Source organism: Ylistrum balloti, unplaced genomic scaffold, assembly GCF_031769215.1.
Source record: "Ylistrum balloti isolate Yb309-2 unplaced genomic scaffold, AGI_CSIRO_Ybal_v1 Utg370252, whole genome shotgun sequence".
NCBI classification, from domain to species: domain Eukaryota; kingdom Metazoa; phylum Mollusca; class Bivalvia; order Pectinida; family Pectinidae; genus Ylistrum; species Ylistrum balloti.
Genome location: NW_026782201.1, coordinates 208,787 through 234,843, shown reverse-complemented (window position 1 = coordinate 234,843; position 26,057 = coordinate 208,787). Strand labels below are relative to the sequence as shown.

The following is a 26,057-nucleotide window of genomic DNA, read 5'->3' as shown; positions in this document are numbered from 1 at the left end:
ACGATTTTTCGGAAATGCAGCTTTACAGCAAATTTGATCTCTGTTACATTGAAATGCAAAGGATTTTTGCTAATGAGCCCTGCTAAAAATATATTACTTGCAATTATTATAATACTGGAAAAATGGCATGTATGTCATATGTTGTTTAATACATCAGGGGGTTAGTAACATGTTTCGCAATCGTATTCTAGTCCATGTACCTAATACCCCTTTGATGGTTTCTAAGAGAGTTAAATTAAGTAGGATAAGAGCAATATCAAACTAGAGATTTTACTGCAGATCAATGGCTGAATTTAGGTTTAAACATATTTCATACATTATAATAATAAAGCATGATATTTGATCGGAATGATTCGTGCGTATATCTTGAATAATGTCTAATCATTGTTTAGATTACGGTCTGTTAAGATACTAAGCTGGCTGGTGTGCGACATCAATCACTCCTTATATGTACAAAAGTGGGCGGCGCTTACTCCAAATCTCGTGCCTACGAGAGTGACCTTAGCTAAGATGGCGGGTGCTTGAATTGCCCGGGATAAGAAAATAATGGGACAACAAACAACAAGTTTTCGTTGTTGATGACGTGCAGGCAGATCTCCTTATCATGCGACTTCTGAAGCCAAGTTGGGTCAACCATGGTGGTAGGCAGTGATTTATTTCGTTTGCAAATAAATTCTAAATCGTTAATATCAAGTGCAGAAGATGCAAATTGCTGCGCATGCACTGGTCACACTGCAGTTTTTATTTTTCGCTGAATGTATTACGTTAGACATTTTGTATGCTTAGCCCTATTTTCATAATTACATTGGTGCTTTATTAAATGCTGTTTCACCGACTTTTCGTGAATTGCAAGTTTATTCCAGATTTGTTTTCGGTAAAAAATCTTATCAAATCTAAATTATTTCCAGCTGACCAAAGACATTTTTCGTCGCATCTAGACTCCATGAATCCATTGTCATATCTCTGATGCTTGTACAATTGGAGATCTGGATTGGAGAAAGCGTACAACAGGTGTCATCGCCTGTTTTTATTATAGCGACTTAGGAAATAGAGGGACATATTGTCCATTCCATTCTCCCAGAGATATACATTATATATTTAATCAAGTATAGAATGCATAAGTGTAACCCTGGTAAAATACTAGCCGCAATATACCTTTCGACTAGACCGTACTTCTATAAAGTGGATCCGCTTGAACATCACACAAATATATAAAAGGTCCCAGGTCGAATTCTAGCAGAGGGATTGAAATGAAAAAATAACCTTCAGTTCATTGATGTCGATATAAGAATTTGGAAATGATATGTTGCGTTACTTTCACAAACATCACTAACCCATGGAAACTTGAGGACAAGTAATTTCTGGAGGGTAAGGATATAATATAGGTAAAATATACAGGCACAATATATTGCTCGACAAGACAAGTCTTTTCTTAAGCTCAGTCAGTTGACCAGTAGCCAAACTGTAGTCATCAGTTCAAATCAGACATGACATGAACTAAATAATGGCTTTTAGTTTCACGAACAATGCTTATACAGTTGAAAGATTGTCAAGATACAGCAGTGTGATAAAGCTGTGAAAACCCCATTCCTGATGAGTGCCCAACTCAGGTTTCTCAGTGTGATAGAACACGAATATAAAATATAGACCCAGCTCGTGAGTGTCTTCAGGGTTGGAAAAAATTGAAAGAGAAAGTAGTATAGAAGGAGAGAATTGAGGTCATCTAGGTAGCAGCACTTAATGGAATATCCCCTTTAGTCAAGCTTAGTGTCCAGCTCGAGACCAAAGGTTCACACTTTGTTTTAATGTCCATGGGTACAGGGTGTTTCATTAGTCATTCCTGTTACATAGCGACCATGACCTTTTCCATTTCCAGACCTTAATACCAAGACTTGCTTGATAAGCCATCAAGTTGATAAGTTAAGCCAACCATATGAAATTGAGTTCAGTGCTGGTATGAAATAACAGGGAAAAAATCTGGTATCTGGTATGATTATCATCTTCTTTGGAAATGAAGTAAGAATGATAAATGCTAGTTGAATGAAAAAGACCATTTTCAAACTATTATAGAAGTTGCTATGGTACTCCATTTACATTACAATGACACAACCCAGCAAAATTTTACATTTGTCGAAAGAGTATAAGCTTCAAGACAAGAATTGATTCAGACACTCAATTTAACCTTAATGCTTATCACACTGAACTAGTTTAAATACTGGCCAGACTGTAGTTTGAATGCTATTTCATTGTTCTTCAGTCAGTTCATCACAGTAGCTCAATCAGTAGAGTGTCCGACTTTGTGTCCTTAGGAAAGACACTTTTCCCCCACTGCACTGGATGACATACAATACGTCCTCTGAAGTTTGTTTATTCAGTTAGCCACAAAATCCTATGTACAAGGAGACCCCACATTAAAATGACTTGATGAAGCGTTCTGATCCATAATCTGTATGTTAGCTCCTTGGTGTTTATTTTAGAATAACTAGTATGTATAAATGGCTAAACTGAAAGATAATTTGAAAGTGTTATCTGCAAAATTTGCAGTAGGTAAAACAAGATATTGCACTAATAAGTGTTTTATGTTTTCATTTATACTTTATACACTATAATTTGATATATATCTTTCTGTTTTGTTTGTTTATTGTTATTTATTCATCTTTCAATGAATTTTCGCTTTTTTTTTTAAATGGAAAAAATCTTATTAAATTGGATTGATTACTAAATACTAGTTTGTTTCTTTCATTTTCTGTTGCAGGAAAACCAATATTTTCAGTGGACATTCACCCAGATGGATCTCGTCTGGCTACTGGTGGTCAAGGTAGTTAAAATATAGACATTGTTTGCTGTCTTTAACAGCATTGCAGTTGTGAAAGACAAAGTTTTAACAGTCTAAATTTGTAAGTGAAATCAGAACCAGGGTTTAATATAGACATAAAAAGAGTAAATTCTGTTGAGGTTTATGTGAAGTGAGTACAACATTGCAACAGTGTTTGCTTGCTATCAGAAACATTGATGATCAATTATTGTCAGTTCAGGTGATAGTTTTCATTTTGTTCTCAACAGGAGAAGATTCTGGGAAGGTTGCCATTTGGAATATGGGACCTATCAAAGATGAAAGGGAAGAAAAAGACGACAGCATTCCTAAACTCCTCTGTCAGATGGACAACCACCTAGGTAAAATTATACTGTGAAAGTTTCATTTCATGTGGAAGACAACTGATTCAATATGCAATGGCCTGATCCCAATATTACAATTTCATTCAAGATGTTGTCAACTGACGGACAAACTCGTGACGTAGGGTTTCATAAGATACAGGTTGATGAAAATTATGGAGAAAGTTTTACGGTCATCATAATGATTTCATTGAGAAATATTGTGTTTCATTGATGATATGAAACTGGATGTGTTTGATGCTCATGGTTTGTGTGGTGTTTCAGTTGTTGTTTTATGTGTTCTCATTTGGAAAGGTGATATAACGTACTTTGATTGACCAAGATGTCGTGTTGTTGATGAAGCAGAAGATGCTTACTTCTTGTACTTTTTCATGAGTTTCTGTGTAAATCATTCTTGTGTTTGTATTTTGCCCTAGTTTTATTGAATTTGTGTATGTATTTTGCCCTAGTTTTATTAAATTTGTGTTTGTATTTTGCCCTAGTTTTATTAAATTTGTGTTTGTATTTTGCCCTAGTTTTATTAAATTTGTGTATGTATTTTGCCCTAGTTTTATTAAATTTGTGTTTGTATTTTGCCCTAGTTTTATTAAATTTGTGTTTGTATTTTGCCCTAGTTTTATTAAATTTGTGTTTGTATTTTGCCCTAGTTTTATTGAATTTGTGTTTGTATTTTGCCCTAGTTTTGTTAAATTTGTGTTTGTATTTTGCCCTAGTTTTATTAAATTTGTGTTTGTATTTTGCCCTAGTTTTATTGAATTTGTGTTTGTATTTTGCCCTAGTTTTATTAAATTTGTGTTTGTATTTTGCCCTAGTTTTATTAAATTTGTGTTTGTATTTTGCCCTAGTTTTATTAAATTTGTGTTTGTATTTTGCCCTAGTTTTATTGAATTTTTGTTTGTATTTTCTTGTTTTCTTAATGATTTGTTTCTTTGTAAGACATATTTTCAAAAGTCTTACAATTCCATTGCCCCAGTCATTATTGAGGATTTCAGGAAAACTTTCTATCATTTGTAAGTTTAACATATAGCAAATTTGTAACTATAATCATCATTATCATTGAAGTTCTTAAAAAGTTACTACCACTGTGCAATGTGTCATTTTTTTGCATTTATGCATGTTTATTTTTTAACATGTAATCAATATAGGCTCAGAATGATACATGTTTCTTCTGAAGACGCTTCGAAAAAACAAAAGCCAAAACTGGTTGGTTAGTTTCAAGTCGTCTAAACATCTGATTGCGTCAAGGAAATCTGGATTTTTCGGGAAAATTCGGAATCTGGATTTCTCATGTATTGAACTTGCAGATTGGGTATTGTACCTTAGATGTTCTATCTTTATATAGCTTGTGTGAATTGTGTCCGTTGGTCCAGCAGTGGAAAGTACCTGGCCTCTGCAGGAGATGACAAGCTGGTGATGGTCTGGCAGATATCGAAGTAAGTATTGCTTTGTAGATTATTTTGGTTTGGCTTTCTTGTTATAATGCAATGTTTAGTACTTTATGGAATATCACCTGGATGTAAATAACTGTAACATTTTGTTAAATCTCTTTAATAGGTGTAAAACGAGAAACTTTTGCACACTGGTACTGTGTTCAGAAATTTTCAAGTTTTGAAATCATGAAATCAAAACTAGAGATTTGTATGTTTGTGATAAAAGTGAAACCAACTTTCTGAGAAAGATTTTATTTTAGTAAAAAATTCAATGTATTTGTAAATTTTTGTTGATAAAAAAAGTTATAAAATGTATGATCAACACATTTACCAGGTGTTATGATGTGAACAAGGCATCTGCATAATCCTTTCTTAACCTTCAATACAAACTCTATTCATTAGGAAAACTTGTGTTAAAACAGTAAGTGCTTTTAAAAGTAACATCATATATGTTTCTCTGATTGCAGTTATGCTGGTGGTACAAGTGTATTTGGTTCTGGTAAACAAAATGTTGAGCAGTGGAGACCAGCCAGTACACTCAGGGGTCACACTGGAGGTAAGCCATAGATCTTCCATTCCCAACATTACAAAGCCAATTCTTTTTTCTGAAACACATATATATGTAATGTTTTTACCGTAAATATTCGCATATAGTGCACACTTTTTTAAGCTGAAACTGTCGTGTCAAAAAGGGGGTGCGCACTATACGCAGGTACATGCCATTCCTGGGGTTATCATTCCCGAGTTTTGCATCCGCCATATTGGATTACCTCCCTTCACATAGTTATATGTAAAAGTCATCGGTCTTATATGATAGTTTGGAGATAAAAACAACAAAAAAATAAAATGTTTTAATCATCTGCCATTCACGCTAGCATTACGGTGAATCTGATTTTTTTCGTTTCCTGTCGGTCTTACTATTGGTCGGGGCTATAGTAGTGTCTGAATTTCTGCCTCATTTTGATGATGTATCTGTGGAATTCAATGAATCCAGAAGTTTTTAGGCGATTGTCGTTCTGTTCATAAATCGGACAGCCCATCCCACCGATGCCCAAAGTTGGTGACCCCATGACCTCTCTTGATCTGCATGGCCTGCACGCGCCGTTCTGTTGTACTGGCAGCGATGCCGGGATATCGGCGATCGCATACAAAGTTGAACAGCTCTCTCTCTCCATCTCTGGGTGTTTCGCTGTCGCACCTATGTCAGCCCTTCTGGTCAGTGGTTGGGACATTAGACGGTCTTTTCTTTCTTCCGTGCCTTGATATTTCACTCTGGAATGTCGAAATGGCGACCGGCGGCACGAAACTCCAGTCTCTTGGCATAGTCAAATAGCGTTCACAGTTTCCCCATGTCGAAGTCGGTGTAAACAATCTATCATTAAATACCTTCGGATACCGCGGTGGGTACAGATACCATGAAAGATCATGCCTATACTGAACAAACCACCTGCTTTTATGGGGACAAGGTAGGATTGAAAATGTTCAGACAGTTAAAACAACATCGTTTTCTGACCAATAGTACGCGTTCAGCCCAAGCCGGGTGTCATCAGTCTCCTCATACTCAACGTGTTAACTGTCATTAACCGTTAATTATACAATTAGCCAAGCCTTTCATGCTTGTTAGGTCACCTGGGTAAATTTGTTTACTTAAGGTAATTACATGTGTTAGGGTCACGCTCATTGTGGTTTCCTAATTATCAATGGATCAGACCACATCACATGTTTCGTCGCAGTGACCAGTCAATTAATTTTTCTGTAGATTTTTTTTTTTAAATCTGATCTCCAAAAAGTACCTGCGCACTATACGCGAGTGCGCACTATACGCGAATATTTACGGTAATTATTATCAAAACAGTAGATTACTAGGTCACCTGAGACAGATTCATCTTTGTACATTCTTGTGTGTTGTGAGAGCATTCATTATTTGTCAGTAAACAAATGTTATTTTATGCAAGTTTCGTAAAAACCTCCAAATCAGTTTTATAAAGTTTAGCAAGAAATTTCCATGGCAAAAGATGAAGCAAAATTAGGAATTGTTTTTGTTTATGTATGGCTCATGGTTCCCAAGGGCCCAGAATGGCAGTACCAAAACAAGCCTGATTGTCTGAAATTTCATAATTTACTACCTAGATCCAGTTAATGTAGAAGCAAGTTCTGGCTATGGTTAGGAGGATCTAAAGACACTTTATGCAGATAGTGATTAGCATTAACTTCAGGTCTCCTTTACCCTTGGCAAGAGTTATCTATCCTGGAGTTATTATAGGAAAATCATTCTTCCAAGAAGATTGGTGTTTATTTTTGGTTGTACATGTGTGCATAAGTCTTAGATTTACTGTTTTCAGGTTACTTGATTTGTCATTGTGGGAAGGTAAATCAAGGTTTTTTTCATCCTTGATTTGTTGTGGGGTAATAATAGCCTTTTTTGTTACTGATATCCAGGATTTGACTTTGGATAATGATGGTTGTTTTTGTTACATATAACCTGGATTTGTTGTCGGATAATGATGGATGTTTTTGTTACATATAACCTGGATTTGATGTTGGATAATGATGGTTGTGTTTGTTACATATAACCTGGATCTGATGTCGGATAATGATGGTTGTTTTTGTTACATATAACCTGGATTTGATGTTGGATAATGATGGTTGTGTTTGTTACATATAACCTGGATCTGATGTTGGATAATGATGGTTGTTTTTGTTACATATAACCTGGATTTGATGTTGGATAATGATGGTTGTGTTTGTTACATATAACCTGGATTTGGTGTTGGATAATGATGGTTGTTTTTGTTACATATAACCTGGATTTGGTGTTGGATAATGATGGTTGTTTTTGTTACATATAACCTGGATTTGATGTCGGATAATGATGATTGTTCTTGTTACATATAACCTGGATTTGATGTCGGATAATGATGATTGTTTTTGTTACATATAACCTGGATATGATGTCGGATAATGATGGTTGTTTTTGTTACATATAACCTGGATTTGTTGTCGGATAATGATACATATAACCTGGATTTGTTGTCGGATAATGATGGTTGTTTTTGTTACATATAACCTGGATTTGTTGTCGGATAATGATGGTTGTTTTTGTTACATATAACCTGGATTTGTTGTCGGATAATGATGGTTGTTTTTGTTACATATAACCTGGATCTGATGTCGGATAATGATGGTTGTTTTTGTTACATATAACCTGGATCTGATGTCGGATAATGATGATTGTTTTTGTTACATATAACCTGGATCTGATGTCGGATAATGATGGTTGTTTTTGTTAGATATCCTGGATTTGACTTTGGATAATGATGGTTGTTTTTTGTTACAGATATCCTGGATTTGTCATGGTCTGGTAATGATGCATGGCTGGCCACCTGTAGTGTGGACAACACAGTCATTGTGTGGAATGCAGAGAAGTTTCCAGGTATGATGCCAAGGATTAGTTCAAGGAATGGAGAAGTTAAGAAAAACATCTAATAATCATAGTGATAAGATACTTACTTGATAAACGTATTGCTGAAAAAGATATCACTAAATATGTCCTCCACTTTACTATAATTTATAAGATATTGAAGCTCAGTGCACTTTTGGTCTCAAAGTAGTATGCTCTAGCATTGCTGTTATGTCTGAGAGTTTTTATGAAGTATTTTTAATGATAACAGAACAAATTGTGATGCTGAAAGGACACAAAGGTCTAGTGAAGGGGGTGACGTGGGATCCTGTCGGCAAATACCTTGCCTCTCAGGTAACTCATCTTACTTTCAATGACTGAAATGGAATCTGGAAACCCAGATAGCTGTAAATAAATCCATAGTTGAAAATTTTGAAACTCAAACTTTTATATTAATGTCAGATTGTTTATTTGTTTAGAAACAAAAACAACTTAGAAACTAAGTAGAAGAAAAGAAATTAGAAAGAAAGCTCCATCTGAGGCACATGCAAATTTCGAATTACATGAGTATTGGGAGACGGATATAAATTCTACTATTAAAAGATTTTGAATTGTTAATCAGTATATCTCTTTCTAGTCTGATGACAGAAGTGTGAGGATTTGGAGAACCAAAGACTGGCAGGAAGAGTCAGTTATAACAGAACCGTTCCAGGAGGTGAGTGAATTCTCTAATGAAAGTAAGTTGGAGCTAATCTCACAAATTTAAGTTTCACTTATCTGTTAAACCCCTCTGTGTTATGATTTTTTTATTGTAAACATCAAAGATTTTATAAAGAATGTATCATCTTGTTCTGTAATTTTCAGGGAAAGAATGTGCCACAATTGCAGATAACTTTCTTTTTAGGGAGATTTTATGTTTAATTCCTCAATTTTTTACTTCATTTCCTCTAACCCGGAGTATGTAAGTAAACAGATAGACATGATGCCCATATTCACATACACCTGCCTTAGTACACATTGTCATGTAAGGGGAATGTAATGTTATCACATCCCCATATGGTATCTCAGAATCTGCATGGTGTTTCAGCAGTGGGACCTGTGCAGGTTCAATATAAATCACAAAATAATGTTGCCTTTTTTTGCTACAGTGTGGAGGTACGACCCATGTGCTAAGACTAAACTGGTCACCAGATGGTCACTACATTGTATCTGCTCATGCCATGAACAACTCTGGACCGGTAGCCCAGATCATTGAACGAGATGGCTGGAAGTGTACTCTGGATTTTGTGGGACATCGCAAAGCCATCACATCTGTGGTAAAAATATGCTAGATGTGTTTTTAAAGTCGTTGTATAACATTTATGGTACAAGCACTCTAAATATATTTACCTATGTGTAAGAAATCCCTAGACATTCAATATGAAAAAATAATTCAATGAATTCATCTGTTCATATCAACAGACTAGTTGCCCAACAAGACATACAGCTAGACAATGAAACTGGTGTTAAAAAAACGGTCTGGCTGAAAACACTGGTAGTAAAAATCAGGGATTAATGTAGACAAATTTCACTACCAGAAAAGTTTAGTGTTCCCAAAGTGGTATGGTTTTTCAGAGGAACTATCCAAAATTCCTCATTTTTCCACAATAGGTAGTATTCCTCCTTCTTCCAGAGTAACCCTTGACAGTAACCTTATTATAAAGCAGGGCCACAATATCTTATTCATGACTCCATCTACTGGCATATACTCATCCTCTTACTGGCATAATAAATATGTAACAATTATTGGCTTCATATTAGGTTCATACTAGAATTTATTTATCCAAGGAAATTAGGTTAACCTGTTGTAAAGTTGTCTTTCATTTGATTTTACAATAATCGTAATATGTCTACTGTATTAGAATAAGATGGTGTCAACTTCAATCTAAACAGAAGATCACAATATGGATGCTTGTTTTAGCCTATATGTATCACAGTTACAGTTTCAGCCTATTGCCAAAGCCTTTGGAACCAGCTTTCTGATTAGTGGAAATGTTCCAACAGATTATCTGATGGTAGATGCATGCTGTAAACCATGACACGATCTTTCAAAACAGTGTCATGCATGTATACTGTTGTGTGAGACAATCCAAGTATTATACTGAAATCTTGATAGACTGGTTGTTCAGGAAAATATTTAGATTAAGATTTGCATTTGTCTCAAACTAGCATTGCTCTGGTTTGCAGATTCTGCTAATTTATGTCTGGATGAACAGACTGGTGATAGGTGAACAGATTTATTGAACAGCCAGAGAAGTTAAAACGATCAGTCATACAATGATATGAATTGGTGTATGATTGAATAGACCCTATTTTGATATTTATCAGGTTATTGGGAGAAACATTCCTTTCAAGACATCAGTCATGTAGGAGTTGTAGATTATTTCTGGTACATTCAGGTTACATTACACTGTGAAGCAGGTATAGACATTGTCTGTTGAAATTTTTCTTTTCCCTTTTCCAACATTGTTTTGAGTCATTTATGTTACATCTGTAAACCTTGTATATTCTGTGAAATATGAGAGACGTAAAGTGTCATAATTTCCAGGTATAAAACTTATGTTATTTTGTTTTTCACTGCAGAGATTCAATCCAAACATTTTTTCCAAAAAATCAAAGAAGTCGTCAGAAAAGGTAAGACTTTCAGAGTTTACAGACATACTACAGAAAACTGAGACGCAATCAAGGCCTCTGAGTGGTTATTTGTCGAAAATCTGATCTATTTTGCTAATGTTGTCCAAATTCATGGGCAAATTTCTAAGTCTTACTGAACAACAGTTTTAAATTTTTTTAGATAATCTGTTATGTCTGCCATGATTTCTGAATGGCTGATATATTATTAGCTGTAACAAATACTGTTTTCTATAACACTGATTACTTCCAAAATGGCAGAGATTAAAGTATTGATAAAAAATGTATCATTACTTTATGATCAATTTATTGTATTATTTGAAGAGATGCCAGCACTAATATCAACACAACATGTCCATGTTTGTAGGTGCAGAATTACACTTGTTGTGCAATTGGAAGTCGGGACAAGTCATTGTCAGTTTGGGTAAGTTCAGAATTATGATCATAATAATCCATACACTTTTTGTTTCCAACAAAAGCCCTTTGATGCTGGGGACAATTTTAGAAACAATTGCAGATCTGTCCCATAAAAGTACAAGATTGGTTGTAACAGGATTAATGTAACTTGGCTGTAATTAGTAATAAAAGTTTTAGATAAGCCATAATGTAACAAATTTCTTCCATGGTACCAAATCATGGTTTCTAGAAAATGACTGAAGATGACCTAAAATGTCTGTTCAAATTCCTGAAATAAATGTTGATTTCTCTCCTTTCAGCTGACTTCCCTGAAAAGGCCACTGGTTGTTCTTCATGATTTGTTTACCAATTCCATTTTGGATATTTCATGGTAAGTGTGAGGACAGATGTTGATTAAGTTTTAGGAATTTTTCAATTCATGGCCGGGGTAATATAGTGTTGCTCTTGATCCTCAGTCCATTCATAATCTTGTTTCCATTTTGTCACTCTATAACAGATACAGACCGAGAACTGAAATTTATAATGTAGTTGTATCATGTTCATATGCAGGTCAGGTTAGTCAATATGTCCTTTCTTTCACATTTTTTTTTTTTTTTTTTCTTTCTGAACTTTCAGAATTTTATTTAAATATTCACAAAAGCAAAGGCCATAATTGGAGAACCATGCATAACTCCCTTGGAAGTTTTTAAATACCTTTTAACAAAGTCAATAAAACAAAAACCTTCCAAACTTCTTGTGGTTGCCATTTGGGGCATTCTTGTGGCTCTGACACATCTAGTTTACATTCAATTCTGTTACATCATATATTTCAGTCAAACAATCTAATCCCAGTTGATCATCTGCTAATTAAAATCCTTACTGTCTCTTAGATTTCCTCTCTGGTTACCAGCATGTTTTGTCTTCTCAAATTTAATTCTATGGATTATCTCAAGCACAGCAGTAAATTGTAAATTATTGGCATTGTTCTCTCTGATGAAGGGAATATATGTAAAAGAAGGATGATATTGAAACAAAGGAAAATATCACATTAGGTTTGATCTTTTGACTTTAGGGGACAGAATGGAATGGAGTTAGTGGCAGGGTCGTGTGACGGCAGCATTGCATATGTGGACTTCAGTCCCGAAGAGATTGGTGTGGCCCTGTCACAAAAGGAGATGGTGAGTTCAGTACTTACCAAGTATTAAATGTTTGGCTTTTTACTCCTCCTCTGATGAATTCATTCAGTACTAGTGTGTCTATGGATTTGATAAATGATTAGCATTTAACAATTTTGGCAAGTTTAAAGGTGATAAAGTAATCATCACATTTCTTGATTCCTGTTTGTGAATTGTTTGTAAAATTATCCAGATTTTGAACACTTATATAAATCTGATTATCTAAATCATTTATCTTTTGTTAATATTTTCTGATAGTAATAGATTTTTAATGGAAAACACAGATAAAATAATATCAAGCTAAAAATGGGAAATTATAGATATTTACAACCAATTGAAAAATCATGTTGATTGTTTATCATTTCTTTCATAGAACATGTTCCTGGAGAAAATTTATGGGAGATGCTTGACGGCAAAAACTCAAGGTAACTCTGCCAATCAGATCATAGAATCAACCGCTCTACTGAAACTACAGCAGCAACAGAGACAGAAACAAGAGGAGGAGAAAAAACAACAGCTGTTATCAAAACAGGAGACGCCAGAGAAAATGGACACCTCTGGCAGTCGTTCATCCTTAATGAATGGATTAGACGGGCCATTTAAGGTACACAAATGTGATATAAAGAGATTGTTCCTAAAACTCAAATAGGATTTATTTTTTAACATGATTTCATGACTTGTCTTCAAACAGAACATTCAATCGGTATACCAAGTCTTGATCCTTATAGAACAGAAATTTGATAATTGTGCTGGCATATTGTTCGCAGTTAAAAGAATTTAAAAAATTTCTAAAATATGTAGCAAAAAGTTACATTCAAAATTTCCATTAGATTGATTTTTGTTAAAGTATTTGTTTATGTGGTTGGAGGTAATTTTGTGATGATATGTGCAAAGCAAACTTATTCAGAACTCTCATAATAGGATTGCTAGATTGTGTTAGTCAGTGTTTCTGTAACTGATAAATAGGGGAAATGTTGAAGTGTTTCATTAGAACTGTTTTTAAATCACCAGTAAAATCACAAAGCCATTAGGTTACATTCAGGGAGTTTTTCATTATCTTCAAAAAAGGCATTTTTATTTCATTTGAATAAGGAAATTGATCAGGTGGGAAGGAAATCTTAAGAAGTAAGCTGATGTATTTTAGAAATTGGGCTATAAAATGTAATAAATCCAATTGGGAATGAGGCCCATATTCAGTGTTTTAAAATATAATGACCCTAGGATGTTTAAATCTAAGACTTTTTATTCATAAGTGTAAACTAACAAAAAAAAAGTCTGTACTGATTTTTTTTTCTGTTTATATATAATTTATGTTTGTAATATTTATAAAATAAATAATGCTATGATTTGATTTGCTAGCCAAGAGACAAGCAGATAGAAACAAAGACACCTGATGGCCGCAGGAGAATCACTCCAATTTTTCTATGTCCACAACCTGATGTCAGTGGCAGGTAGGTGCTCCTGATTGAAGTCATGTTATGTTTTGTGAAAATCTGAATTCTTATAAAAAGAGGTTGATATGGTGTGTGTGTGTGTGAACAACATATAATTATTTAAGACCCTAATGTATAGAATCAAAAGGAATATCTGGCTTCAGGTTAGGAACCAATGAAGACTTACTTGAGCTTAGTTTTTTCACACCATTTAGTCCTACATTTATTAGTTATTCTCCACTGACTCATTTTCACTGTTTATTTTAGTGTCATCCCTGCACCATACAGTGCAATAAGTAGCAGTATTAAGTTTACCACCTCTAAAGACACCAGTAAGATTCGTGTGGAGAAACAAAATATTGTAACACGACCAGGTCTTGCCTCACCATCACCCAAGTCAAACCAGACAGCCAGTATGTCTTCACCCCCAGCAGGCTCCACTCCAAAGTCTAGCAGTGAGGCCACACCAAAATCTAGCATCAGGGCTGAATCTCCAAAACCCATCAATGCCTCTATACAGGTAAGAAAGCCAGAGGTTTACTAATTTAATTGAGAGGGAATGTGTTTTGATGCTCCTTGAAAATTTTCGGGGAACATATAGTCATGGCTTTGTCCATCCATCTGTCTTTCTATTTTTCCGACAGTTAGACAAGGATCATGAAACTTGGTGTATATATTGGTCATACAATAGGGATGTTCAGTGTACAAAATTCAGGGCCCTTAACCCCTCAGTTACAGAATCACTGCCTTTTCTGGGTTATAATCTGCACAAGTATATAAACCTCAGAGCCATTTTTAGCTTGTCTGTACTGTAAAATAATAATGAAGGCCATTGCATATTGATACAGTTCCTATAATCCTGTAATATATTTTTTGTAAGCTGCATCAAAGCCGCCAACATCGTAAGCAAACATTGATGCCATTCATGAATTCGACCTCATCACCTCTTTCAATCCCAGGGTGCAATAGTCTACTGTAAACATCCACTACTCTTTCTTGCATATACTGCTGTAAAGAAACCAAGAAAATCAAGAATGTATCTATGGTGTTACATATTAACTGGTATGATTAATTAAATCCATGAGATGGTTATTCAATTGCAATCTTCAAGTCATTTAGTATAGGACTGCAAATGGTTCTGCGTGACTTGTTTCAGTCTCAAACAGGTGGTTCCTGTTTAAACCAGTTTATGACCTCTCATACTCGTATGTTAGGCCAACATTTTCCCCCTCTATTCTGCCAATTTTTTTTTTCGTCCACATATAGACTGCACACTTGACTATCGAGGGCCTATAATCTGGAAAATACAGTATTCCTTTTTGTTAAAATTTATGTGCGGAGAAAAAAAGAAGGTGCAGTGTAGCAAAGTTTGGGCCCTTGACCCCTTAGTACAGACATTTTCTGATAAAGAAGGATTTGCAGGCTTTTTGTTTTGTTGACAAATATCAAACTTCTGTGTTACAAGAAATAAAACAGTTTTTGGATTAGTCTGAGAAAGTTTGCGAAAAGAAATGACCTTGGCCTATATTCAAGATCACAGGATTCATATTTGTTAAAAACCATCAAACGGCTTCTTCTCATGAACTGAAATGCCTAGAGGCAAGATATTTGGTTGATATGTTCCTAGGATGCAGCCTGACATAGTTTGTGAAAAGAAATGACCTTGACTTATATTCAAGGTCACAGTGGTCAAACTTCTTTGTACATGTATACCCGGTGAGTGCTGCCGACCCATTGGACCTGTTGTATAATTTTTGTTTTTGGCCCACATGAGACTGCCTTTGGTTCCCTTCTTCAACAGGTACAGTTGTAGATTACTGAATGTTATCTTGAGTTGTCAGCGGCATGAACATGGTGACAGTACATCGGTAACATTGAGGTGAAAGACTGATCAATGTTTAATTGGATTCAGTTTTACCTTGAAAACAGAAATTGAGCAAAAGAACACAATTTTTTGAAAACTAAACCCAAGTAACAGAAATAGACTTAGATGAAAGAAAACATGTCATGTTTTGAGTCAGATAATGGTGGTTATAAATTAGGAAGATTTAAAAAGGATATTGAAACCTTTAAGATATGTCGTGTTACTAAATGTTACTGAAATAATGTAAATAAGCCAGACTTTGTAAGGTATAAATCAATCTGGGAGAGCATTTCATACACATTTTACATGAACATTGATGGACATACCTTTATTCTCCATCCTTTAGCCGATGGCTGCTCTTACACCTGTGAAAGAAAGTGCAGATAAGCCAGAGAAGGTGAAATCCAAAACTCTAGTTAGCACCCCAGAGAGGTGAGAATGCTCAGCCTACAGTCAGCTGGATAATCTCAATCTTCAGTTTCCAATGTCTTTCAACTTCTTATGGACTTTAAAATGTTTGATGAATGTCTACAATAGTATAAATAACTTTATACTTTTCATATTTTCCTTTTTGCCCTTTTCACCCCTTCTTTAAAAGTTGGCGGTATATATTTAAAAAAAGGAAATATTATTGCCATGATGAAGAATTCAGTTTCATTTTGTCTAGAATCCTATAAACAGCTATGTCTTTTTAAGGATGACCGACTGTAAATGATAACAGTTATGGTAGGTTTGTAACTGTAAGATGAACATGTTTGTTTAGAGGATGCTTTATGTAGTATATCCTTGATAATGATTCCAAGTTTCACAAACTTTCACTACACATAATGGTCTCAAATTTATCACACACAGACCTGAAAAAGACAGAGTTAAGGACAAGATGAAGGGAGTGAAGCGTAAACATGATGGGGTTCATGGGGAGCGCTTGGAGAGAAGGGGCCGACCTCGTAAAGTAGATAAGGAAAGAGCTCTGGCTGCGACTATGTCCTCGACACCCTCCACACCAGTAAGTGGAAGATCACTATTGTTTATAAGTTTGTAAGTGAAATTTAAAGGAAGTGAAAACGGTTTGAAAACCTGTTAAGGAAAACATTTTCTCTTTTGTCAACTTAACATTTCAATAACAGTATGTTTTACTTTCAGCAAACCCATGTAGAGAAAGAAACCATACGATATGTAGCAACAAGTTCTGATCTCAAACTTCCAACACCATCGGTGGAAAAATCTTTCACCAAATATGTAAGTTCATTTTCTGGCATGGCGACCATCTTTGTATGACCTTGGATGTTGCTAGGACAGAATACCTCATACAATCAAAAATTGCCTTAATAGGGATCATTTGTTGTTACACAGAAGTAATTTGTCAATGTAAGGATACAAGTTGATATTTGGGGATTCAAACTGCTGACTTTACCATGTAGTCATTGTCATGATGCAGAATTTTGACTTAAAACAAATTATGGCTGTTGTAACAAAATATTTGACTGACTGTGTGTACTAGTTTATTATGAATAGCAGAAGTTCGTTGAATAGCAGAATTTTCTTGTTTCTAACTATCAAAACAAGGGAAATTTTAATTCATGATATCCTACTTAGATCCAAGGGCGTGCAGCTGATGACAAGTCTTCAATGTTGGAGGTGACAAATGACATTCCTTTAGGAACACACAAGGTACATCGGATCCAGCATGTGCGAGAAGGTGTACGAGAATGGGAGCAGGTTCATACTGCTAGGATCCTGGCTGTGGAAGGGTCTAGGTAAGAAATTATACTCATTTCCTTCAAGTTTTTTAAATGTCTAAGAATGAACTCTTGAGAGAAAAAAGACTTACGTGAGTTTTGATGTAAATCAGAAGATGACATAAAGTGGAAATAATAATGGATGTTTTTATAATGTTTTCTTCTAAATCAAAATTTAATCTTTCTCCTTTTTAAATTAGACCATTTAATTGTTTCCAGGGAGGTAATTTGTGTCGGATGTGAAGATGGATCTGTACATGTTTACTCAGCCTGTGGGCGTCGCTTAGTGCCCCAGCTTGTCCTCAATTCTAGGGTGGCAAGACTGGCAGTCAATAATTATTATGTAATGGCTCTCTCTCAAAAAGGCAGCTTATATGTGTGGTAAGTCTTGTTGGTTATACTCAGGAAGTACTGTAGGTATCAGGTGTGGCTTACTATTGACTTAAGTAAATGGAAAGAGAAAACACATGGAAAACAGGGGAAATATTAAAAACAACACAGATGTATGTATTGTCTCCGAGTGTAATGCTAAAATCTTGTCTCAGGGCTAATGAATTTATGGGGTTATAAGATTAAAGTGCAATACAGCTCCATTGATCCTTGGAAAAATTAACTAATTGAACTTGTGGTAGTAATACTCTATTTTCATGGAAATCCATTGATAGAAGGGGGAAAACATAGTAAAATATGCAGATAACATTTTTCTAGAATGAAAACAGGTCTATGTTGATAATAAGTGGATTGTATATTGATGATATTTTCATTTTAGGAATATGCAAACCAAATCTGCTGTGATAAAAGATGTTAACCTTTCTACTATCATGTCAGGTATGTAAAGGTTCTCTGTTCCATTATAGAGAAAAGGTCAACACTTCACTTGAAGATATTTCATTTCTTATTTAGACTTTACAAAAATTGGTATATGAAAAAATCAATTCAGTGATAGTAGGTCTCAATATATATATGGTGAACATGACTCAGAGTGTGCTTTGATATTGTCTATCATTCAACAAGGAAAATTACCCATGAGAAATTACTTGAGGCAATTCACAGGGGAGGTCACTCTTGGTAAATACTTAATATACTCTTTACAGGAGAGGATAACATCACGCGAGCATCCATGACCAAGGATGGTGTACCCATGGTAACACTATCTACACACAAATCTTATACATTCTCACCCGATCTGGCATGCTGGTAAGTGATATTTACTTGCTCTGATGTGTCCTAGATATTGGACAATAATGTATAATAAATTTCTGTTAAGATCATTTAAGAAAGTATGGCCTATCATACATAAAGGTATATTAGTATCACTACAGATGTAATAATGATGTGAATATTGAAGAATTATATCACAAGACCATTCAGTATAAACTTGAATCACCAATGTGTTTGTAACATATCTCTGTGATGTTCTGTCTAAGACAAATGAAGGAGAATCAAACTACCATCTCAATTTGTTAATTGGTTATTAGTTGAGACTGCCATGTTATGTTTAGAGGTGTTCGGAAACAAATAAACTGATAAAAAGATTTATAGATTCAATAATTCTTAGCTGGTTAAGAATGACATTCAGGATACTAATAAATGTTATCATTATTCTTTTATTGCAGGACGTTATTATATAGCAAAGATGATCCACTACAGCACTGCTCGGATCACCATAGCTACACACCAGCCACCTCCATACTCAGGACACCAGGGCCACTGGCCTCACTGCAGCCTCTACAAGATAGGTAAGTTACTACACACCAGCTACCCCTATACTCAGGACACCAGGGCCACTGGCCTCACTGCAGCCTTTACAGATAGGTAAGTTACTACACACCATCCACCCCCACCCCCCATATTCCCCACACCCTATATTCAGCACTCAAGACAGGTAAGTCACTGCACACCAGCCACCTCCATACTTGGCACTCGAGGGCTGCTGGCGTCATTACAGCCTCTTTTGGTTTAATTGGGTGAAGGGAAATCAATTTTGTCATGACATTGGGTCTAGACTCCCTGGGGTAGGAGGGGGCATGGCTCATAAGGGGAAATGGAGTAAATTCTCCGAAATCCTACTTCTCCTGTAGGAATGATTGGATTTTGCTCAGATTTTGTTTGAAGTATTCTTGGATGAATGGGAATCAGTTTTGTATAAATGGTGGATCCTGGCCATTGGGAGGGATGGGGCCCAAATGGGGGGGTGGGGGGGATGAAAGTTCTTAAAAATCCTTCTGTAAAAGAATATTGTCCAAGTTTGGTCTGAATCAATTTTTAAGAATAGTGAATCAGACTTTTGTTTGACCACAAGGCCGAGACCCTAAAAGGGAAGTTATTTCAGAAATTATTTTCCATATTTGAAATTCTTTGTTAAATGGAAGAATTTCTGAAAGGTCCTGTTTAGCCCCTAGGGCTTATCATTTTGTCAGACTGAAGTGATGATCTAGATAGTGAATGTAACAATATACTGTATATTCCCGTGGCACCAGAGAAGGACAATATTCAAATATTAATCTTTTCTCCCTAAAATGATTTCAGTTAAAAATTACCGTCAATTTTACATGTTGTAATGATAGACTTGGATCCCTGGCTGGTCGAGTACTGAGTTCAGGACACCACCTCCAGCAGACAGCCACCATTAGTCACCTCGAGTCCCAGCTTACAGCCTGTGTGTCCCTCCAGTCTGGGGCGGAGTACAAGTTCTGGCTGCACACATATGTCCGCTACATAGTCAAGGAAGGTCTGTATCAAATATATATGTTATACATACTTATTGTAGACATTTGTAGGGAAAAGACAATATATTGTTTTTTGTTATAGTTCAGGTTATAGAAGACAAGTTTGATAGTAAAAGCGAAGTATTTTTCACACAAATCATTAAAAGGACTATTGCTATCTTTCTGTTTAATAAATCTTTGATGTATGAAGTGTGAGGACAGTTTATTATCTCACTGTGCTATTCCATCTGCTGCTGGACTTAACACTCAGTCATCTTTTCCTTTTGAAAAATTCTACTAGTCATGAACAACTGATTTGTACAAGGATTGTGTATAAATTGGGAAATATGGTCAATCTAACCTTTTCTGATGTAAGGGTGAGGAGGGGATTGTTTTTAATGATCACTTTGTGCATCCATGCAAGTGTCTGTGATAACCTAGTGTACATTATATCTAATGAACCCATGGAGAGATTAACTTCAAATCAACACTATTGCATCACACTATCAAGGTCTAGAATTTGGTTTTCATCTGTCAAGGTCAAAGGTCCTGCCCACTCTATTTTGAAAATAAAATAACCTGGATTTTGTCATGGAGAAAGGCATGTGGCTTGTCCCTCAGTGAGACATCAGAAATACTAGTAATGTGCTGGCCACAAAGGCTTATTACAGGATATTAGTTACAAGCATTTTTGTAATTATGGTCCATCTTGTTTGTGGTTTACTGTAGACTTACACATGGGGGGAATTCCCACTAAATATTAGGAAGTCGTTCAGCCTCATGTGATTATCACATGCATATTAAGGTAAGCATTTAATAGGACAGGGTATAGTGATGGCAAAAATAACCCCTTGTGCATACAGTTTGTTTGAAATCATGAAAGTAATATCTTAACACCCCCATGTTTACAGTATATGATAGAGCAGGACATATTTGCTGTTGTCACAACATATTCCTCATCCTCGTTGTAATTTGTTACAGGTAGCTAAGATGTTGTTTTACAAACTTCTGTTCCAGGTTTAGAAACAAAGCTCCGAGAAGTTTGTGATGAATTACTAGGTCCTATATACAAAAACAAACGGAAATCCTCCTGGAACACATGTGTTCTGGTAAGCATATAACATTAGTATCTCAATAACATTTTAAAGTTGGAATATAGCCACTTTCAAATAGTTAATTTCAAAAATTAAAGCTTTGAAACAGCATAAATTAAGGTTTTCTTAACATCAAGATGACATCTCCTTAGTAATTAATATATACTGTAAAGTTGTTAAGTTTCATGGGGGATATATTTTCATTGAGTTCTTATTTTCTCTTCATCCCTGAATTCATTTATCCAGGAAGTGTTATAATTACTGTCGTGATTAGTATATTTACAACTGTAGCGCTATATTAATTAATTCTAACTTCCATGAAGTAGTAGTGTTTTGAAAAACCACGAAAATTTAGCCCCAGAAAAATAAATTATTTTGCAGTACTATGGAATTTGGATACTGATATTCATTCTTTGGATTTCTATTTGTTGACTGTCAGAGATGAATATATTTCAGAGCAATTTCTTTATGATAATTAATGTTCACCACTGATAGACATTTTGCTAGTAACTATTTCTCAGTTTTATTTATTTTTCTTTGACAGGGTATGGATAAGAGAGATATTTTGCAAGAGATTTTACCATTAATTGGGAAAAATCTAAACCTACAGAGACTGTTTACTGAATATCAGGAACAGTTGGATACTATAGACAGGTGAAAATTCTTCATGTAGATAGACAGGTAAAAATATCTAGAGTAAGTCCCTGTACAGCCAAAGAGCTCACTTACATCGGACACCATACATGTGAACACTATAGGATGTGCAAACTTCTCCTTGAAGCATCACATTTTCTTTCAAATAGTGTTGGATTACTTTAAGGATTCCAAGAAGACATCAGCTCACTTGTAAGGATCTTCAGAAGTTGTGTCAGAAATGATTTGTTAAACAAATGTCTTTCGGAAGCATTTGTAACTCTCATCACCATACTGCTTACATAACCACTGGGATGTTAGTGAAACAGAATCCAAGGCTAAGCACTCCATGTATAAGTTGAGTATAAGTACTCGCCATTGTCAAAGTGTTTATGACAAGAGTCTCATTAAATGTGAACGATTTGAGGTAGGACAGGACAAAGTAATGCTCCATCCTAATGTGATGTTACATATAGGGCTTATTTTGCAGGATTTCCTGACACAGAACACACCTTAATTCCATACTAAGGGAGATCTTGTTCCAAACAAAGGGCAGATCTTAATTCCAGACATAGGGCAAGTCTTAACAAAGATTCAGTATATCAGAACAGTTACCAAATGAGGTCATAGGTTATGGTTATAAGGATTCTGATGCATGATAGATATATATGAATTCCAAACTAGGAATACAGTTCCATTAATTCCGAGTTGAATTGAGTTTCTAACATGATAAACATATTACAGGTAGTTGTGTATATTTAAATCTGTGTCACTAACAAACCATTTGAAAAGTTTGTTGCACCATTGTATGAGTACATTTATTAAGGCCCCGAGAAACCAAGGCTGTAACAGTATGTAATATGATCTGAAAAGGTTACTGATCAAATAAATGAGTAGTGACACTCCCCAAGAGTGGACAGATGGAAAAGATCTTAGCCCGGCTAATATATAGTGTGTATAATGTTTGAATTGAATTAAATGAATCATTTCAAATGATAAATGTGATTTTAGACACAGCTGATATGTAAAATCAGTGTGTATATAAAACTATCCAAGAACTTAATATCACACCTGTTTACAAATCTGCCCCTTAAAAGACCTCCATATCACACCTGTTTACAAATCTGCCCCTCAAAAGACCTCCATATCACACCTGTTTACAAATCTGCCCCTCTAAGACCTCCATATCACACCTGTTTACAAATCTGCCCCTCTAAGACCTTCATGTCACACCTGTTTACAAATCTGCCCCTCTAAGACCACCATATCACACCTGTTTACAAATCTGCCCCTCTGAGACCTCCATATCACACCTGTTTACAAATCTGCCCCTCTGAGACCTCCATATCACACCTGTTTACAAATCTGTCCTTCTAAGACCTCCATATCACACCTGTTTACAAATTTGTCCCTCTAAGACCTTCATGTCACACCTGTTTACAAATCTGCCCCTCTAAGACCACCATGTCACACCTGTTTACAAATCTGCCCCTCTGAGACCTCCATATCACACCTGTTTACAATTCTGCCCCTCTAAGACCTCCATATCACACCTGTTTACAAATTTGTCCCTCTGAGACCTCCATATCACACCTGTTTACAAATCTGTCCTTCTAAGACCTCCATATCACACCTGTTTACAAATTTGTCCCTCTAAGACCTTTAAGACCATTATATCACACCTGTTTACAAATCTGCCCCACTTAGACCATTTATGTTCTTACAAAACAAATCTCTTTAAAATCTGCTTTAAGTTGCCAGGATAGTTCAGTTCTCTAGAGCTATGTCCTACACAACCTCAGGTGAAGACCCTATGTGTATGGTTTGACAATCTCTACCTGTAGGGTTTTATGTTTCTCAGGAAGCTGAGAAATGGGTGTGATAAACCCATTTAACAAATAGATCTGCTTTAAAAGTGTAATCATGTACAATACAATTAGTAGGTAATATTATAACTGCTGGTCAAACTGTCAGATAAATGAGCTGAAGTTTGCTGTTAGATAATGAGTTTTAGATGATCACTGGTGCTGATCCAAGTTTCACTTGTTATTCTCTCACTTTCTATAGCTTTAATATTGCTAGTGTGTTAGTTATTAATAGTGTTTATGTTAGATATAACCTGTGAATAATGAATGACACTAAGACAATTTGTACTCCAGCTCTCCTGTTGTTTTGTTATGAAAGTAATAACAGATGTATGCGGGTGTCCTTACAAGGTCACTGTTATGGTGAGGTCATGGATCTGTCTTGCATATTCAATCCTTTTTAATGCTGAGTTATCTGCTCTTGTGATCATTTAATGACTGTTACATTGTTAGTTTGCGTAATTAAAGTCAGTCATTTTCTCATGGTGTTACTCTTACAAATGATTGACTTACCTGGTAACAATTAATATACAAGAGCAGATAACTCTGCATTACAAAAAGGCGGACTAGACAGTCTAATAACTGGTTTATTACTGTAGCAATATAGTTCCAGTCTTGTACACTAACCATACTGATATCACAGCAATATTGCCAGTCATGTTACACATTTAGAGACATAGCATCAGGCATTTTTATTGTTATAATTCTTGGTAAAATGGTTTTAAATGAAGACTTGTTAAATAGGATATCATGTCAAGGCCTATTATAATCATTGTGAAATATTGGTATATTTAAATACACTTGAATGCATGTTGAATTACATTGTATCCCAGTACTTCTACATCAGGGCTAGTAGCCTACAATTTTCCTTATCTCTGTAAGGAAAGATTCACCAGTATTTTAAGAAATACTGAATGGTTTACCAGGAGGAAGTGCTTTGAGCGGTACCTCTTTCTTTCTCTGGATGTTAGTAAGAGTAGTGTTCTAGCCACTCCATTCCAACATGGTTGTGACACAGAAGTGTTGAGTTCCTATAAGGTTTTATGTTTATTAGTGCCACTGAAAGGTCATTACAGGGATTTTGCATGGTATTTTGGGAGGGGAAAGTTTGTCAACTTTGACCACAGATTTGGAATATGCTGTCAGTGATATCATATGTCTGTTTGATTGAAACGGGAAAATGTGAACATTTAAGCAATATGTCTAGTTTTAATGGCTTAATTCATCATTGAAGGGGTGTATTTTCACATTCAACTAGCACAGAACTAGAAGACAGTTAAATTCCCTTAATTAAATGCCCATAGTTCCCCTAGTATTTTGTGTTATCAGACAATTAAAAATCAAATTATTTGTTTAGAAATTCTTCAAACTTTCAGTACAAAGAATACTGATTGTGGAATGTTGGTTTGGAAAAGTAGGATCGCATTTAGGAGGGTGGGGGGGAATATAGGAAAATTTGTGGTAGAGAATAAGGCAAATTAAAGGACCATACAAACACCTTGCAAAATCTATATTTAATGCCCGGGATGGATATGTGTGCGTACGTAATGGAATCGTAAATTTAATGATGCGAGATTATTTGTGTGTGGTGAGGGTCATCTGTTATGCCATATCAAGGACAGGGATTATAAAACTATTATGATTTCCTGGAGACTGCTGACTTACAATTCTGACATCTCATTATTTATAGTGTTCTGATTATAGTAAATGCAGTAAATAGTGCTGACATTTTAAATCTAGTTCTATTCTCTACAGCTGTTTAAATCTTCCTTTCATCCCTACCTCGAATTCTCTCCTTTTTCTTACCCAGACTGGACTAAGACAATCATCAGCCCTATCCATGGCTTGTATGTGTCCAGGTTAATGTTTATTATCAATACCTTCCTTGTTAGTGTACAGATGTTACCATTGTAAGACAAATTAGGTATGCCCATGAGTTTCCAATGTATGTGGCGATTTGTGAATAAACACTTATTTCACTTGAACTACAACAATGAATAAAAGTAGCTAAATATCACCAGCTGTCTTGTGTAATCATTGCTTCCAAAGAAATCAATAATGATCATTTTCTTATTTCAGCCTAATTCTTAAGTAACAAGTTGAACTGTATTATACAGCTGTTTCATCCACCTAGAACAGGTCAGTGATGCTAAGAGTCTAGATTGTAGAAACCTAAGAGGCATCTGAGGCAGATTTAAGTAGAACTTACAACATAACCGACATGATTTGTCAACTGCAGTCCTGAACCCCACTGTTAAACCGTCACAAGTGATTGTGCTTGTCAGTTTCAGCTCCACAGAGTAGATAAGGATGTATGCTGTCTAACTGCAGTTTGTATCTTATTTCAAAAGACATAAATGTTTTGAAATGGAAATATTTTGTAATTAGTATTCAAAACACCTGTTACCACACAGATTATACATATTATTTACGTAAGGCAGAGAAATGCTTTCCACTGTACATGTTTAACATACAA

The 26,057-nt window shown here is 35.4% G+C and overlaps 1 protein-coding gene across 1 annotated transcript; it reads left to right on the top strand.

Moving 5' to 3' along the window:
• Nucleotides 1-526: 526 nt before the first annotated feature.
• LOC132552506 (protein HIRA-like) lies at nucleotides 527-25,598 on the top strand. Its single transcript, XM_060216688.1, has 27 exons — nucleotides 527-641; nucleotides 2,756-2,818; nucleotides 3,064-3,174; nucleotides 4,517-4,607; nucleotides 5,072-5,160; nucleotides 7,942-8,037; nucleotides 8,276-8,358; nucleotides 8,642-8,719; nucleotides 9,153-9,320; nucleotides 10,627-10,677; nucleotides 11,042-11,098; nucleotides 11,391-11,461; nucleotides 12,143-12,248; nucleotides 12,619-12,849; nucleotides 13,605-13,696; nucleotides 13,946-14,198; nucleotides 15,889-15,974; nucleotides 16,395-16,548; nucleotides 16,686-16,781; nucleotides 17,139-17,299; nucleotides 17,501-17,662; nucleotides 18,051-18,109; nucleotides 18,376-18,478; nucleotides 18,898-19,020; nucleotides 19,849-20,012; nucleotides 21,007-21,098; nucleotides 21,628-25,598. The coding sequence occupies exons 1-27, from the start codon at nucleotides 605-607 to the stop codon at nucleotides 21,739-21,741; spliced, it is 2,991 nt and encodes a 996-aa protein (XP_060072671.1). The 5' UTR covers nucleotides 527-604; the 3' UTR covers nucleotides 21,742-25,598.
• The last annotated feature ends 459 nt before the right edge of the window (nucleotides 25,599-26,057 follow it).